Here is a 13,979-nt window from a genome sequence, read left to right as displayed (position 1 = left end):
GAAGGAAGGAAGGAAGGAAGGAAGGAAGGAAGGAAGGAAGGAAGGAAGGAATTGAAAAATCACAAGACATTCAGCATTGACGTGTAGCCCATGCACACACACAAGACATGTGCACACACACATACATAAATACATACTCAGATAAACTACACACACAGAAAACCCATTAAACACATCTTAACTCTATGACTCAGGAATCATATCCCTCGGTAATTCAGGAAAATAAATTGAAATTTTATGTCTCTCTATATACATACACACACACTCATGGAAATTTACACTAGTTTTATTCCTAATTGCCAGACTTTAGATGTAATTGAATGTGTTATCCCATAGTAACTGGACGAATAAGCTGCAATTCATTCAAACTGTGGAGTGTTACTCAGTCTTAAAAAGAAATGAGCTATCAAGCCATGAAGGACACATCAAGAGAACATAAGTACGTATTTTTTTAAGTGAAAGAGGCCAATCTGGGAAGGTGACACACTGTATGATTTCAGCTGTGAGGCATTGTGTAAAAAGAATGGGGGCTGGAGAGATGGCTAAGTGGTTAAGAGCACTGTCTGCTCTTCCTAAAGGACCGGGGTTCAATTCCCAGCACCCACATGGCAGCTCACAACTGTCTGTAATGCCCATTCCAAGAGATCTGACACCTTCACACTAATGCACATAAAATAAAGTTAAATAAATTATCTAAAAAAAAAAAAAAAGAAAAAAGAAAAAAAGTGTAAAAAGAATGTAGTGAAGGTCTTGAAAGGATCAGTGGCTGACGGGGGGCAGAGGAAGAAGAGTATGGGGGAATTTCAGGAGAGCGAAAGCAAGCAGTTTGATTCTATAATGCCGCACACCTCCCCTCACATTTCTCCAAGCCTGCGGGATCTCCAGCACCCAGGGGAGCCCTGACTAAAGGCCTGGACTTTCAGGTGATCACCATATCTCAGTGCAGCTGGCCAACAGCGGCAGGTAACTCGCTGATAGGGCAGAAGGCTACGCTTGTGTGTGGTGGGGGTGCAGAGGGTATTATGGGAAATCTCTGTATCTGTTCAATTAATGTGAGTTTAAAACTGCTCTGAGAAGTCAAGTCTGGTCTTTAAAACAAACAAACAGTGAGCAGCGTGAAAGCAGTGTAGCTGCTTAATATTTACACAGCAAAGAGAATACTGAACCACATGTCTGCTTCTTGTCTTGTTTTCCTTGGGGCTTTGGTTTCTTGAGACACGTAGTCCAGGCTGGCCCTGAACTTGCTCTGTCAGCCGGGAATGCCCTTGAACGTTTGACCCACCAGCCTCGACTTCGCAGGTGCTGGGATTCCAGATCTCTGTCACTACATCTGGCTCTGCGTGTTTACTGCAAATTGTCAGTAAGTGCCAGGGAACAGCAGGTGTGTTTCACAGGGAGGCCAAGGATTCTTTGCTTTATCGCAGCCTCCCCCACTGACATCCTGAACCGAGACAACAGAACTTCCCAGTGTCTGTCCGCCATGCATTTCTTTTCCGATTCCCCTGCATCCTGGGATCGAGGACAAGTCTCATGTTTTAGAGACTATGTCTCAGTCTTCCCTAGTCTCTAACACTCACCAAAATGACTGGGGAAGCTGGCAACATCTAGTATGACCTTGACAATGAAGCCAGAGGCCTTGAAGAAACTTCAGGGGCATCCTGAATACCACCTGTGTGGCGTGGTTAAACACCTAAGGCTGCGGGCTGCAGAACATCATTTCATACTGGCTTCCGAATCAGTCTCTGCTTGAAACTCCAGCAGGGATAAAGAAAACCCTTCCCTACTTTTCTTAGGATCACTGTGGCTGTTGGCACTATCGCCAAACAAAAGGAGAGAAGATACAGGAAGTGTCCTGGTTTGCACAGGCTGCTTCTACCATGGCGAGCTGCTATGGGCCTTGAAGGATCTGATAAGACTGTTTTTCAGGAGAGGAATCTCTTTTTCCTATGATGAACTCTACAGTAGGTTAGATTTGTGCTTTACCTATGTAATAGCCCTGCACTTCTTAAACAACTCACACGCACGCAGGCACACACCCCATACCTGTCAAAAACAAGACAGTATGGGACAAAAGGTCCAAGAATGGAGTCACATGAGAATTCTGAGTGCTTGTGGGGAAACAAGAGTCTTGGGACCTCAGTTTCTCCAAAACCATGGACTTGCTCTCAAAATGTGGTTTTGTGTTCCACCTAGGTATAGCAGACAGAGTGAGTTTACTTCCAATTATTCATGACAAATACCTGTTGGAAAAACATGTTTTTTGCCACATGTGGCTTGTCCTTGTGGTGGCACACTTTTCTGGGGTGACTCTTCTTAACCCTCGCAGTATAAATTGTCTGATGCTCTGAATAAAGTCAGCTCTTGCATGAGACCTTAGCCCACCTCATTTATCAGCTCCATACTCCCAGGTCCCACCGCCTCTAGAGCAGTACACGGAGAAGATGAAGCGCTTGGTTACGCTGTGTCCCTCCACTAAATTATAATGAACAGCCAGGAGGGAAGGATCCTACGCCAACGGTGATGTGACCTCTGCCAGCCACTAGCCTGACGTAATTAGGTGCCCTATAAATAAATACTTGTTGTCTTAAAGGATAAATGGACAAACTCACTGCTTTCCCCTGCTGCGTGAGGGCTGAAGGGAAAGACTAGCTCAGTGTTTGGACAAGTGCCTGATACATTCCGGTTGTCAGGGCAGCATTCATCAAACCTCAGCTTAACTTCTCCCGTGCACTCACATTCCAACAGAGACAACTTTAAAGTACATTTAGAGAGGTAATGAACACCTACACAAACAACCCAGCGTGGAGGGCACTGTTCTGAGGCAAAGGCGCTGCTTCCAAAGCTACCCAGGCAGTCAGTGAGGCAGAAAAGGGGTTTCCATACTCCAAATAAGACAAATGCCGTTAGCTAGCATGAGCTGGTGTTTGCGAGACATCAACCATGTTCCAGGAAGCAGGACAGACACCTCACATATATGTTCCAGACAATCCCTATGCCTTAGGGTTACTATCAACTGTGATGAAAAGCCATGGCCAAAGTAACGTGGGCTAGACAGGGTTCATTTTACTCTCGGCTCCACATGTAATAGTTTAATCATCAAAAGCAGTGAGGGCAGGAACTAAAGCAGAGCAGGAACCTGCAGGCAGGCACGGACACAGAGGCCATGGAGGAATCCTGACTGGCTTTTTCAGCCAGCTTTCTTATAGAACCCAAAACCATCAACCCAGGGACAGGACCACCCACAGTAGGCTGGGCCCTCCCCCATCAATCACTAATTAAGAAAATGCCCTTGCCAAAATGCCTTTTGCCAAAAGCCTGATCTAATGGAGGCATTTTCTCAATTGAGGTTCCCTCCTTTCTGAAGACTTTAGCTTGTATCTCGTTGACATAAAACTATACAGAGCGCCTTAAAACTTCCCAGGCTTCCCAAGAATTATCATCTCTGTGCCGTAGATTTTTTTTAAATAGCACTCAGAGAAACGTCTTTCTGAACGTGAAATCACACAGATTAAATCCTGACTCTTCCTAGCTGTGTAGCTGCAAGCCAACACAGCTTAACACATAGGTTCACTGGTTTCCTTACCTGTAAAATGGAGATTACCGTCTCCTGTCCATCTCCAAGCTCACTCTCCCGCCACCAGCCTTTTGAGTTGAGACAGCAAAGCTGGCTTCTTGCCACATCATCCTGCTTGTTATAGCGCCCCCTACTGGAGAGTAGGGGAGCTTGCGCTAGGTTGTGGATTTAGTGGGAGAACGGCCACCTCCTTCCAGAGCACTTCAAGACCATCTCAGCGAGGACAACATTGTTTTCTCCCCACAGAGCCACTGAGCGCGGCTTTTCCGGTCAAAGACTCGGTAGCTCCATTGTGTGCCCTTCAAAGACACCAGTATTCACAAGCTAGAACCCCGTCTCCACGACCTGAGTTCACCCATTCCGAAGGCTGCTTTCCGATCCAGGAGTTCGATTTCTTGCGGTTCTCCTTCTGCCCCTCCCATTACCTAGTTAATAACCTTACATGTGGTCAGCGGCTCTCCCCACTTTATTCTCTGTTTAATTGTCTGCTGACAGACCCCGGGGAAGGCAAGGTCTGTCAGAAGGTGGGGTGTATTAATGTGTCAATCATGGCTCAGTGAACCCACCTACCTAGAGCACAGGATTAGCTGTTACGGTTCTCTACTGAAAACAGCAAGACCATTCTATTGTTTGCCTGGGAGGTATGGCAAGGACACTGGAAGAGTAACATTTTAACTCTGACCCCCTCCACAACTGAACATAAACGTCTCCAGACTTTAAGAATCCTACGCGTACCATCCCCCCAAGAATCCACAATGAATTAACATATTGTGTGTATATATGTATGCAAGTCTGAAGACCGAGTTATGAAATTTCAAGTTTCTGACTATCTGTTTATTTATTTTGGATGTGGTGGGGGGGAGTGGGTCCCAGTGGAGACCAGAAAGGGTGTCAGATCCCTTGGAGCTGGGATTACAGACACTTGTAAGCTGCATGGGTGCTAGGATCAGAAACTTGGCCCCAGTAAGAGCAGCCAAGAGCTCTTAACCACTCCAATTCTTTGTTCTTATAATTTCTAAGCTATCAATGAAATATAGAATTAAGAAAACTGTCCATTTCTTCACCTTACACCCATCAGAATGGCTAAAATCAAAAACTCAAGTGACAACACATGCTGGAGAGGTTGTGGAGAAAGGGAACCCTCCTCCATTGCTGGTGGGAATATAAACTGCTACAACCACTTTGGAAATCAATCTGGCACAGACAATTAGAAACAGCGATTCCTCAAGATCCAGCTATACCACTCCTAGGCATATATCCAAAAGATGCTCAAGTGCACAACAAGGACATTTGCTCAACCTTGTTGATAGCAGCTTTATTCATAATATCCAGAAGCTGGAAACAACCCAGATGTCCCTCAGGTGAGGAATGGATACAGAAATTGTGGTACTTTTACACAATGGAATAATACTCAGCAATTAAAAATAAGGAAATCATGAAATTTGCAGGCAAATGGTGGGATCTAGAAAAGATCATTCTGAGTGAGGTATCCCAGAAGGAGAAAGACACACATGGTATATACTCACTTATATAGACCTATAAGGTAGGATAAACATACTGAAATCTATACACCTAAAGAAGATAAACAAGAAAGAGGACCCGGGGTAAGATGTTCAACCCTCACTTAGAAAGACAAATGGGATGGACATTGGATGTAGGAGAAAACAAGAAACAGGACAGGATCCTATGACAGAGGGCCTCTGAAAGACTCTACCTAGCAGTGTATCAAAGCAGATGCTGAGATTCATAACCAAGCCTTTGGCAGAGTGCAGGGAATCTTATGAAAGAAGGGGAAGTTAGTATAACCTGGAGAGGACAGGAGCTCCACAAGGACCAAATATATATGGACACAGGGGTCTTTTATGAGACTGTTTCTCCAACCAAGGACCATGTATGGATATAACCTAGAACCCCTGCTTGGACGTAGCCCATAGGAGCTCAGTATCCAAGTGGGTACCCTAGTAAGGGGAACAGGGACTATTTCTGACATGAACTCAAAGGCTGGCTCTTTGACCTCCCCTACCTCCCCAGGGAAGAGCAGCCCTGCTAGGCCACAGAGGAGGACTTTGCAGCCAGTCCTGAAGTCACCTGAAAAACAGGGTCAGATGGAAGGGGAGGGGGTCCTCCCTAATCAGTGGACTTGGAAAGGGGCGGGGAGGAGATGAGGGAGGGAGGGAGGGGTTGGGAGGGAATGAGGAAGCAAGATACAAAGTTAATAAACTGTAACTAATATTTAAGAAAAGAAATACAGAATTAAAAAATCATCAAGTGCTTATTTGCGCTAGGCACTGAGCTGTTTTCATACATCGTCCCATGTTTGCCCTCGAGATTAGACTGCAGCAGGAGGTCGAATCCTCTTCCTTGCACAGATATGTTCAAGGTCACATAATGAAGCCACAGAACTGAGAACTGAAGCCAGTTCTCTTGGATTCACGGAGCTCATGTTTTACAAATTCACTGCAGACCACAGGTAAAGGCCGCTCTCCACAGCAGACGCTGAGACAATAAATTTTAATAAAATATAAACTGAGATGGGCACTTCCTTCAACGGGGAAGACATGGAAAAATAAAAACAGAATCAAGGAGTGTGCCCTCTGACCTTGCATTCAGAATTCCTTTAAGCCACGAGGAGACATCAAGGCTCTGCCCCTGGGTTTGAGATTGGCTCTCTAGTTCTGTTTCAGGTCAAGGCTCTCACCCTCACTTCAGTTTTATTGTTGTGAAAGCAAAGCCAATGAGCAGTAAAAAGTACTTTTCTCTAGGTATGTCTTGGTCTTCCAAAGACAAATATTCCTGTTGCGGGAAGGGCACACGCAACAAAAATAGTGGCTTGTTAAATGAATAGAACACAAGGGAAAAAAACATACCTTTTGCTTTGTGCTTGATTTCAGGCCGACTTGGGATTTTGACTAGAGGAAAAATAAGAGAGAGAGAAATAGAAAGAAATCTATGAAGAACGCAGCATCGTTGTAGGATTTTATGTTAAAGCTGTTTCTTCTAGAAGATAGAAGTTTTGAGTTAAAGCCTCTTCCCTTAACTTTCCATTACAGCATCTAGAAATCGCAAAAACACCACTTAGACACCACCCTGGATTTTATTCCCTGAATGGGAGCCTGTGCAAGCCCTATAGCTGACCATGCCAGCCCAGCCTGCACTCTGTCAGTGCCCTGTTCATAGTCAGCAGTTCAGCATCTTTTCCTAGAGGACACAGCAGAAACCAACCAAGTGCAGCACATGAGGAAACACTCGCCACTAGGAGAGGGCAAAAGGGAAGAAGAGTGGAGATGAATAAAAGCAGAGGCAAGGAGGAAGCAGAGGATGGACACCGCACTCTGCGAATGGGAGAGAGAGAGAGAAGAGAGACTCAGTGAAGAAATGGGCTGGGTCACGGCAACGCTTCTGAGCACGTTTCTAGAGGGTACACCTTTAACAACTCTGCTCATCAAAAGGTGTCTGCATTAGATTGGAACAAAGCGCTTAGGAATATAAGCTTGTGTTGGGGGAGGAGGAGGTCGTTCTTCCAGGTTGTTCATGAGGATCTAAATTGACTAGGGACTAGTAAAGGTAAAGTAGGCACTGAACTAAGCATAAAAATATTTTCACATAGGATATTATGAGTTTTCTCCCCATGAGAAAAAAAAGGAAAAGTCAAACTTTGTATACTTATTATTCAGATAATGAATGTATTTGACCTCAAGTGGCTGAGGAATCTGTTAATTTGAAACCAAAGACTACAGTATAGCTAGAGAAATGTCTTCCAGGGTCAGCAATCTCAAGGTTTTTGGACTTGGGAGATTATATATATATATATATATATATATATATATATATATATATATATATTTTTTTTTTTTTTTTAATTCCTGACTCTCACAAAGTGCTTCCATATCTACTTATATTTATGTTTTAACAACTGGAACTGAGAGTTTTTTCAATATGTACTTATTAGTTTGTTTTAAAATAACAATAGTAGGCCCATTATGCATTACCTAGAGTAAATTTACAGATTCTGTGTGTATGTGAAACAGAAGGATATTATGAGAAAACAGCACTTACATTTTTTTCTAAATACTCTCAACCTTTGGACTGAGTAGGAAGTATTAGGCTATTAGGTCTCCTCTGCATTTAACCTGCTTTGTCTGCTATGGAGCCTATTCTCACCCAGATATACAGTTGGCAAACCCATGTCCAGAAATTCTGTCGTTGAAAACATCTATGCTAAACAACCTACCAGGAGAAAAGGCTGAGTTTGGCATAAGGTTGCAGAGGAATCAGCTGCTTGTCCTCATCACTTGGGGCCATAAGCAGGGCCAACAGCACAGTGGAGTTCATATGGAAGGACAATGCTGTTCACCTGCTCACAGTATGGTTGGGGAAGGAGAGGGAGAGGGAGAAAAGTACAAACAAAGCATACACTGCCTTGCACAGCTCTGACACAAGGGTTTGCACCTAGTCTTATTGTATCTTGTTATGTTATCTTTGGCTATTGTTCTTGGGAGGCCTGCTCTTTTCTCAAGGGGAATGTGGGGAAGAGAGGAGGTGTTGGGGAGGAACCGGGAGAAGAGGAGGGGAAACCGTGGCCAGGATGTAATAAATGAAAGAAGAAGAAAGCATACCTGAAGCAGCCAACATCCTGCAGGTAGGCCCCACCTTCTAAGGTTTGCGTCATGTTCCAATAAGGTGTATGTATCATTCGGGGGATAAAGGAAGAGGTCTCATGCTCCAATCACTTTCCAGGGGCCTCACCTCTGAACATGCTCTGTTAGGTTCCAAACATGGGCTTTTGGGGAGCATGTTAGGTATGTAAGATCCAAAGCATAACTTGGCAGAGGCGGGGGAGAGCCTAAGCTAGTTCCCAGGAGTGAGCATTTGATAATGGTGATGTTTCGTCATAATCTACGACCCACTCATCTGAGGATGACAAGTGTGAAAATACAGGGAGCTGAGGAACCTCTTTGAGGAACCTCTTTTTCTTTCCCCATTAAGTGGTTATTAACAATCCTAATTTGATTGAACTGTGTGGGTGACCAGGGAGAGCTAAAACAGGATAAAGGTTGGCAGATTACTCAAACTAGTCTAAACCAGACTTGCAATCCTTCCTTGACATTGCTAACCTACAAAAATACACATATAAATTCTGTTTTCATTTATTTTTGGGAAATTTAAATGTGCTTATCATATTAAACACCATGAATCAATAAATAGGGCCTCTGTGTCCAAGTGACCATCATAATAGTTAGCATGACTTCAAGAAAAAGCTTTTTGTTGATTAAAATCCAAGCTCCTTCCAGGAAATAGCATTTTCTCTTGACATTGAGTTCTTGGGTCTCTCACAGCAAAGGTCTGATCTAACTGGAATGCATACTGGGCTTCGTTACGGATCACCCGTGCCACATACAATGTGCTACAGTCAGTTCCCTCAAAGTGAGATGGGAGCCTTTAAAACTTTTCCTTTACAAATTAAACATTATAGTTTTTTTTTTTTCCTTCTGCATTGTGTATGTAAATGCTGATTTCTGTGCTCTGAGATCTGGTGGCAGTCTGGATGTGGGCATTGTCATTTCAACAAAGAATCTCCTGTCTCAAAGTCCCATAAATGTTGTTTTCCATCATCTCTGATTGGTTAGTAGGGAGCCGAACAGCCAATGGCTGGGCAAGAGAGGAAAGGAGTAGGACTTCCAATCCCAGTCAGGGGGTCTTAGGTAGGGTCCTAAGAAAGTGGAGGAGAAAGAGAAGGTTGGTAGGCCACAAGTAGGTTACCATGAGGGAATCACAATGAAGACAAAGATGGAGCAGGAGCTGCCAGGGTGAGACTAGAGGACGTGGCTGGGAAATAGTCGAGACCAGGATAGACAAGTTAGAATAAGTGAGTATCTGCCCAGCTTAGTGCTTTAAAGCTTATTAATAAACCTAACAGACCTCCATGTCTTTATTTGGGAGCTACAACAGGTATATAAGAAACTACTTATATTATTTTACAAATAGTTTTGTAGGCTATACTACAAAGGCCTATTTAATCTTGAATATCACTGAAATTCTATGAAATTGCTAAAAAGACACAAACGATCACAATATAAACAGTTGAAGTAGAAAATAATAAAACTATCCCATGGACTAGCCTATTTTTCCATATATGGCTTTTCTAGCAATAGCATCTGCAAAAGGCATATTTAATTTGAAGAGGATAGAGACTATGGCGGAAATATGGCATTCTGAATTTCAAGGCATTGGATTTCTTGTTGATGCATCCCCATCTTTCTCTCTCACATGAAGGCCTTTGCTTTCCTTACTCAAGGACATCTCCAAATCATCATGACTTTCAGCAGCTATGGACAGGGTCACTTAAGACTCCCACTGACAAAGAGAAAGTCATGGAGCCACTCCCTAGGCATGCCCCCCCAGGCTCTCCCATGAATCCTTGAATACTGCTTACTGTCACCCTCCCTGTCTTAGTTACGGTTACTGTTGCTATGACGAAAAACCATGACCAAAAGCAAGTTGGGAGGAAAGGGTTTATTTGGCTTACAGTTCCACATCATAGTCCATCACTGAAGAAAGTCAGGATAGGGACTCAAGCAGGGCAGGAACGTGGAGGCAGGAGCTGATGCAGAGGCCATGGAGGCGTGATGATTTCTGGCTGGCTCAGCCTGTTTCTTACCCCAGATCACCTGCCCAGGAATGATACTTCCCACAGTGAGCTGGGCCCTCCCACACCAATCAGTAATTAAGAAAATGCTCAGTCTTATGGGGGCATTTTCTCGATTGGGGAGCCTTCCTCTCAGATGACTTTAGCCTGTGACAAACTGATGTAAAATTAGCCAGCACACTGCCTGTACAGAAAAACCATACAAATGAGGAGAAAATCATAAGAAAAAAAAAAAAAACCAACTTAAAAAAAAAACAGTTGAGTAAAATTTAGAAAAGACGAGACAGGGAAGAAATATTTTAAAGATCTAAAATGTAATTTTTAAACACTTGCATCTGGGACACTCACAGTGTGTGATCTATCTGAGATCCTTTGCTGCACGTAATCCTCAGGCATGCATGGCTAAGAGGCAGCGTAACTGCAGTACTGTACTAGTTTTATGAATGAGAAGGCCGAAGCACAGGAAGCTCAGTAATTTACACAAATCCATGCTGCCTGGAAATGCTACAGCCAGATTCGAACCAGCCTATCCAGCCTGAAGCCTGGGCTCTTAAAACGCCATTCGAGTTATATGAGAAGATACCTGTGGAAGAACTAGCTGAGCTCAGAGAGTAAGAAGACCTGAGCTGCCCGAAGAGCTGCCTCCAAGGGAGGAAAGCAGTGGTTGGAGAAGAGATAGTGGATGAGAACTTTACCAACAAATTATCGCAGGAAGACTTGAGCTGGCACCAGTGGCCAAAGCTCTGACAGTTTTCCCTGCAGTGAGCTCATGAATAAGCAACAGGGAACGGAGAGCGGGGGCCTCAGGAGGAAACAGGCAGAGGGGAAGCATTATAAGTGAACCACACACAGCAGCAACATCCATGAGGTGGGTGTGCTTAGTCGGAACGTCTCTTAGGAATGATTATTTTGTAGACTTCATAACATTTACACACACACACACACACTCAACAGAGAGGCAGCAGCAGGAAAAAATAACTTATAAGAGAAACCAATGGTTTTCGTCTATAATCAAATTATACCAAACTGCTGCAGCATCCTGACACTAGCTCTTAGTGAGTGGTGTTAATTAAAGCGGTGTGTTCTCGATTTCAGTGTTCCAAACAGCAAGGAGTGAGTGTGACTGTGTTTTCTGAACTTGCTTATGAAAATGAGTGTTCTGACGCCCACTTCTGCAGCTGGGGTCAAGGTCACTGCATGCATGGCTTAATGGAAACCAACGGGCCACTTAAGTGACCTCTTTCAGCAAATAGCACTTGATCTCCCTGCCAAGGATCCTGACCGCATAGGTAAGAGGCCACAAACCTGGGATTTCTCTGCTCCTTTAGCAGAACTAGGCAGTGTTTCGGTTTGCTCTACCAACCTTAGAGAATCCAATTTAAACCCCAGGATGGAACTGGCAAAGGAGCGTTCTTAAATACAAGCTCTGGTCTAAGCTCCCTTAATTGCAAGCTGAGGGGAAATGTAACAGGGTCACCCTGCCAACGCGATGGTTACTAACGCGTGGAAGCAGTAGATTGCTCTTCGAGAAGCATATACTTTGACGTGTCACCCTGTGTTCACCAAAGGCACCTCAGCTCACAGAACATTAAGAAAGCCTCACCATTATGCATGGCCTTCTGTTACTTGCTTTCCAAAACAGCACAAAAACAAATGGCTGAATGGAAAGTTCTAGAAATAAGCGTCAGCTAACTAATCACTTGTGGGATACTAACACTGCAGTCAGCCTTGGAGCAATGGAAGAACGCATTCACCAGCTGCTGAGTGTTTGTTTGTTTTTTTCACATCTTCTTTCAGAGAAATCACAATTGAATCAGAAAGATCAATAATGTTTTGAATAATGTTTTGAACAGAGCAGTGTCTGTGTAAATGGCTGAGACAGTACCTCGCTGTGGTCTGCCTGGGTGGTTGTCAGGCCTTTCTAGATTCCCTTTTTAAATTTCATTCTGTTCTACATTTTTAGTCACAAACCAACCTGGAGCCCTGCTCTGTCAGAGGCAGGGGGATGCTAACCTGGGAGAGCAGAGGGTTCATCTTTGTTCCTGATAGACACGTATTATTGACAGCTCTGTAGCCAGTGTCTTCTTTCCGGGACTTGTGCTGTATCCTTCCATCAGTGGGGGTACAGAGGAGACAGAGGGTAGAGGAAAAGTCCAAAGAAGTGATTGCTCACCTGGGATATAGACAGGATTAAGGAGAGCCAGTTGGGGATGGAGGCAGAGTTCAGGATAACTAACAATGAGGAAAAGGTTTCCCAAGCCCAGGGAGAGCTGCAGGGCAGACATGGAAAACCAGAAACACGGTAGCAGCCAGAATGCAGCCCAGTGGGTAAGGAGTCAAAGCAGACCACCTCTTCTCACCTGCTCATCACCTGCTGCCTCTGTCCATCATCCGGAGCACTGTGGCAGGCGGAGGACCAGAAGCTGAGTCAGCAGCATGATCCTATCTCGTCTTAACAGCTTTCAGTTTATGTCCATTTAAACTCATCTTTTTCTGTTTTATTCAGTGAGCTATAACCTCTTAACAACCATTTATTTTTGAAGGTGAATTGTAATGACGTGACCAGTGAGGTGCCCTCAAACTGTTGTCAGCTCTATTTCACTCGCCCCTATCAGTCTTTGGTCCCTTTCTTACTTCTCTGCACGACATTTTCAGTTCATCCCGTAGCTTTCCAGCACCAACCCTTTCCTTACTCAATCATTTCTCCAAGGTTCCTGGGTTCCTCTCAGTCAAGAATGGTATTTAAAAACATACATCAAGAGAAAGCAATCTCTACCACAAAAGCATCTACTCACGTTCACATTTATCTCTCTATCCATCTATCCCCCATCTAGAAAAATCATAAATTTATATGAATACCTCCAGTTCCAATCCAATACTACAATGTTGATCTTCCTCATCTGTAACACATTGTTCTTAACTGTGAAAAACTTGTCTTCCCATATCCTTAAAATACTCATTCAACCAAACTCCATTCCAACAGCCACTTCAGTTCCTCAGAAATTCTCTGCACACCCTGCCAGGTTCTGATGCCTCTCAAAGAACTTCCCCAACATGTGGGCATAGCCCCTCACCCCTTCCAAGCTGAAATTCTACTACCACTATCACAGACCCTCTCCTCACTCGGGCTCCCACAATACATGCCACCGCTCATTGTCATGAACATTTTTCTCATCCTTCATGATCTCCTACAGCCCATACTGGGCTGCCATTCTGTCATATAGCATCTTTTAATGAGATAGAAACATTCTACCCCCACAGGGAAGCTCATTAAGACAGTAAAACAGCTTCAGGAAGTCCCTGAAGCTGACCAGACTCACCACTCCCCTTCCTCAACTGTTAAGGATCACTCACAGAGGAGCCAACCTGCAAAAAAGACCCAGCCCAGCCACCTGAAGGAACCAGAGGCCAGGCAAATTGCCCAAGGAAAAAAAGAGCAGCTGAGTTCTCTGAAAGGCTCAGATCACCTGAGGAACCTGGAAAGGACGCTCTGCCACCTGTTAAGCTGCCTTCAGGCTGCACAGTGTGACCCATGTCTTGAGCTTCGTGACCCATCACCCGTGCTCAGATAGGCTTTGATGCTGTTGCTCTCCTTGAGTCCGTTCTGCTCCAGTAAGTAACCCCTGGACCCATATTCATGCATGTAATCCCAGTAAAGCTTACTGGTTCACCAATGTTAACTTTCATAGAAATCGCTTTACAGGTTGAGAAAGTGTGTGTGTGTGTGTGTGTGTGTGTGTGTGTGTGTGTGTGTGTGTG

At 44.2% G+C, this 13,979-nt stretch overlaps 1 protein-coding gene across 3 annotated transcripts in view; it reads right to left on the bottom strand.

Moving 5' to 3' along the window:
* Rasgef1b (RasGEF domain family member 1B) overlaps positions 1-13,979 on the bottom strand; it is a 494,986-nt gene that overhangs the window by 393,193 nt on the left and 87,814 nt on the right. For 2 of the 3 annotated variants that reach the window (XM_055594536.1, XM_055594537.1), the window contains exon 2: positions 6,442-6,483. The exons of the other annotated variant lie outside the window; for it this stretch is intronic. In XM_055594536.1, coding sequence (XP_055450511.1) covers positions 6,442-6,483 — 42 coding nt within the window. The remainder of the gene's footprint in view (positions 1-6,441; positions 6,484-13,979) is intronic. 3 annotated transcript variants of the gene reach the window in all.

Source organism: Psammomys obesus, unplaced genomic scaffold, assembly GCF_907164565.1.
Source record: "Psammomys obesus unplaced genomic scaffold, mPsaObe1.curated_primary_1811, whole genome shotgun sequence".
NCBI classification, from domain to species: domain Eukaryota; kingdom Metazoa; phylum Chordata; class Mammalia; order Rodentia; family Muridae; genus Psammomys; species Psammomys obesus.
The sequence above is the reverse complement of the archived record's forward strand: the minus strand, read 5'-3'. Positions and strand labels throughout refer to the sequence as shown.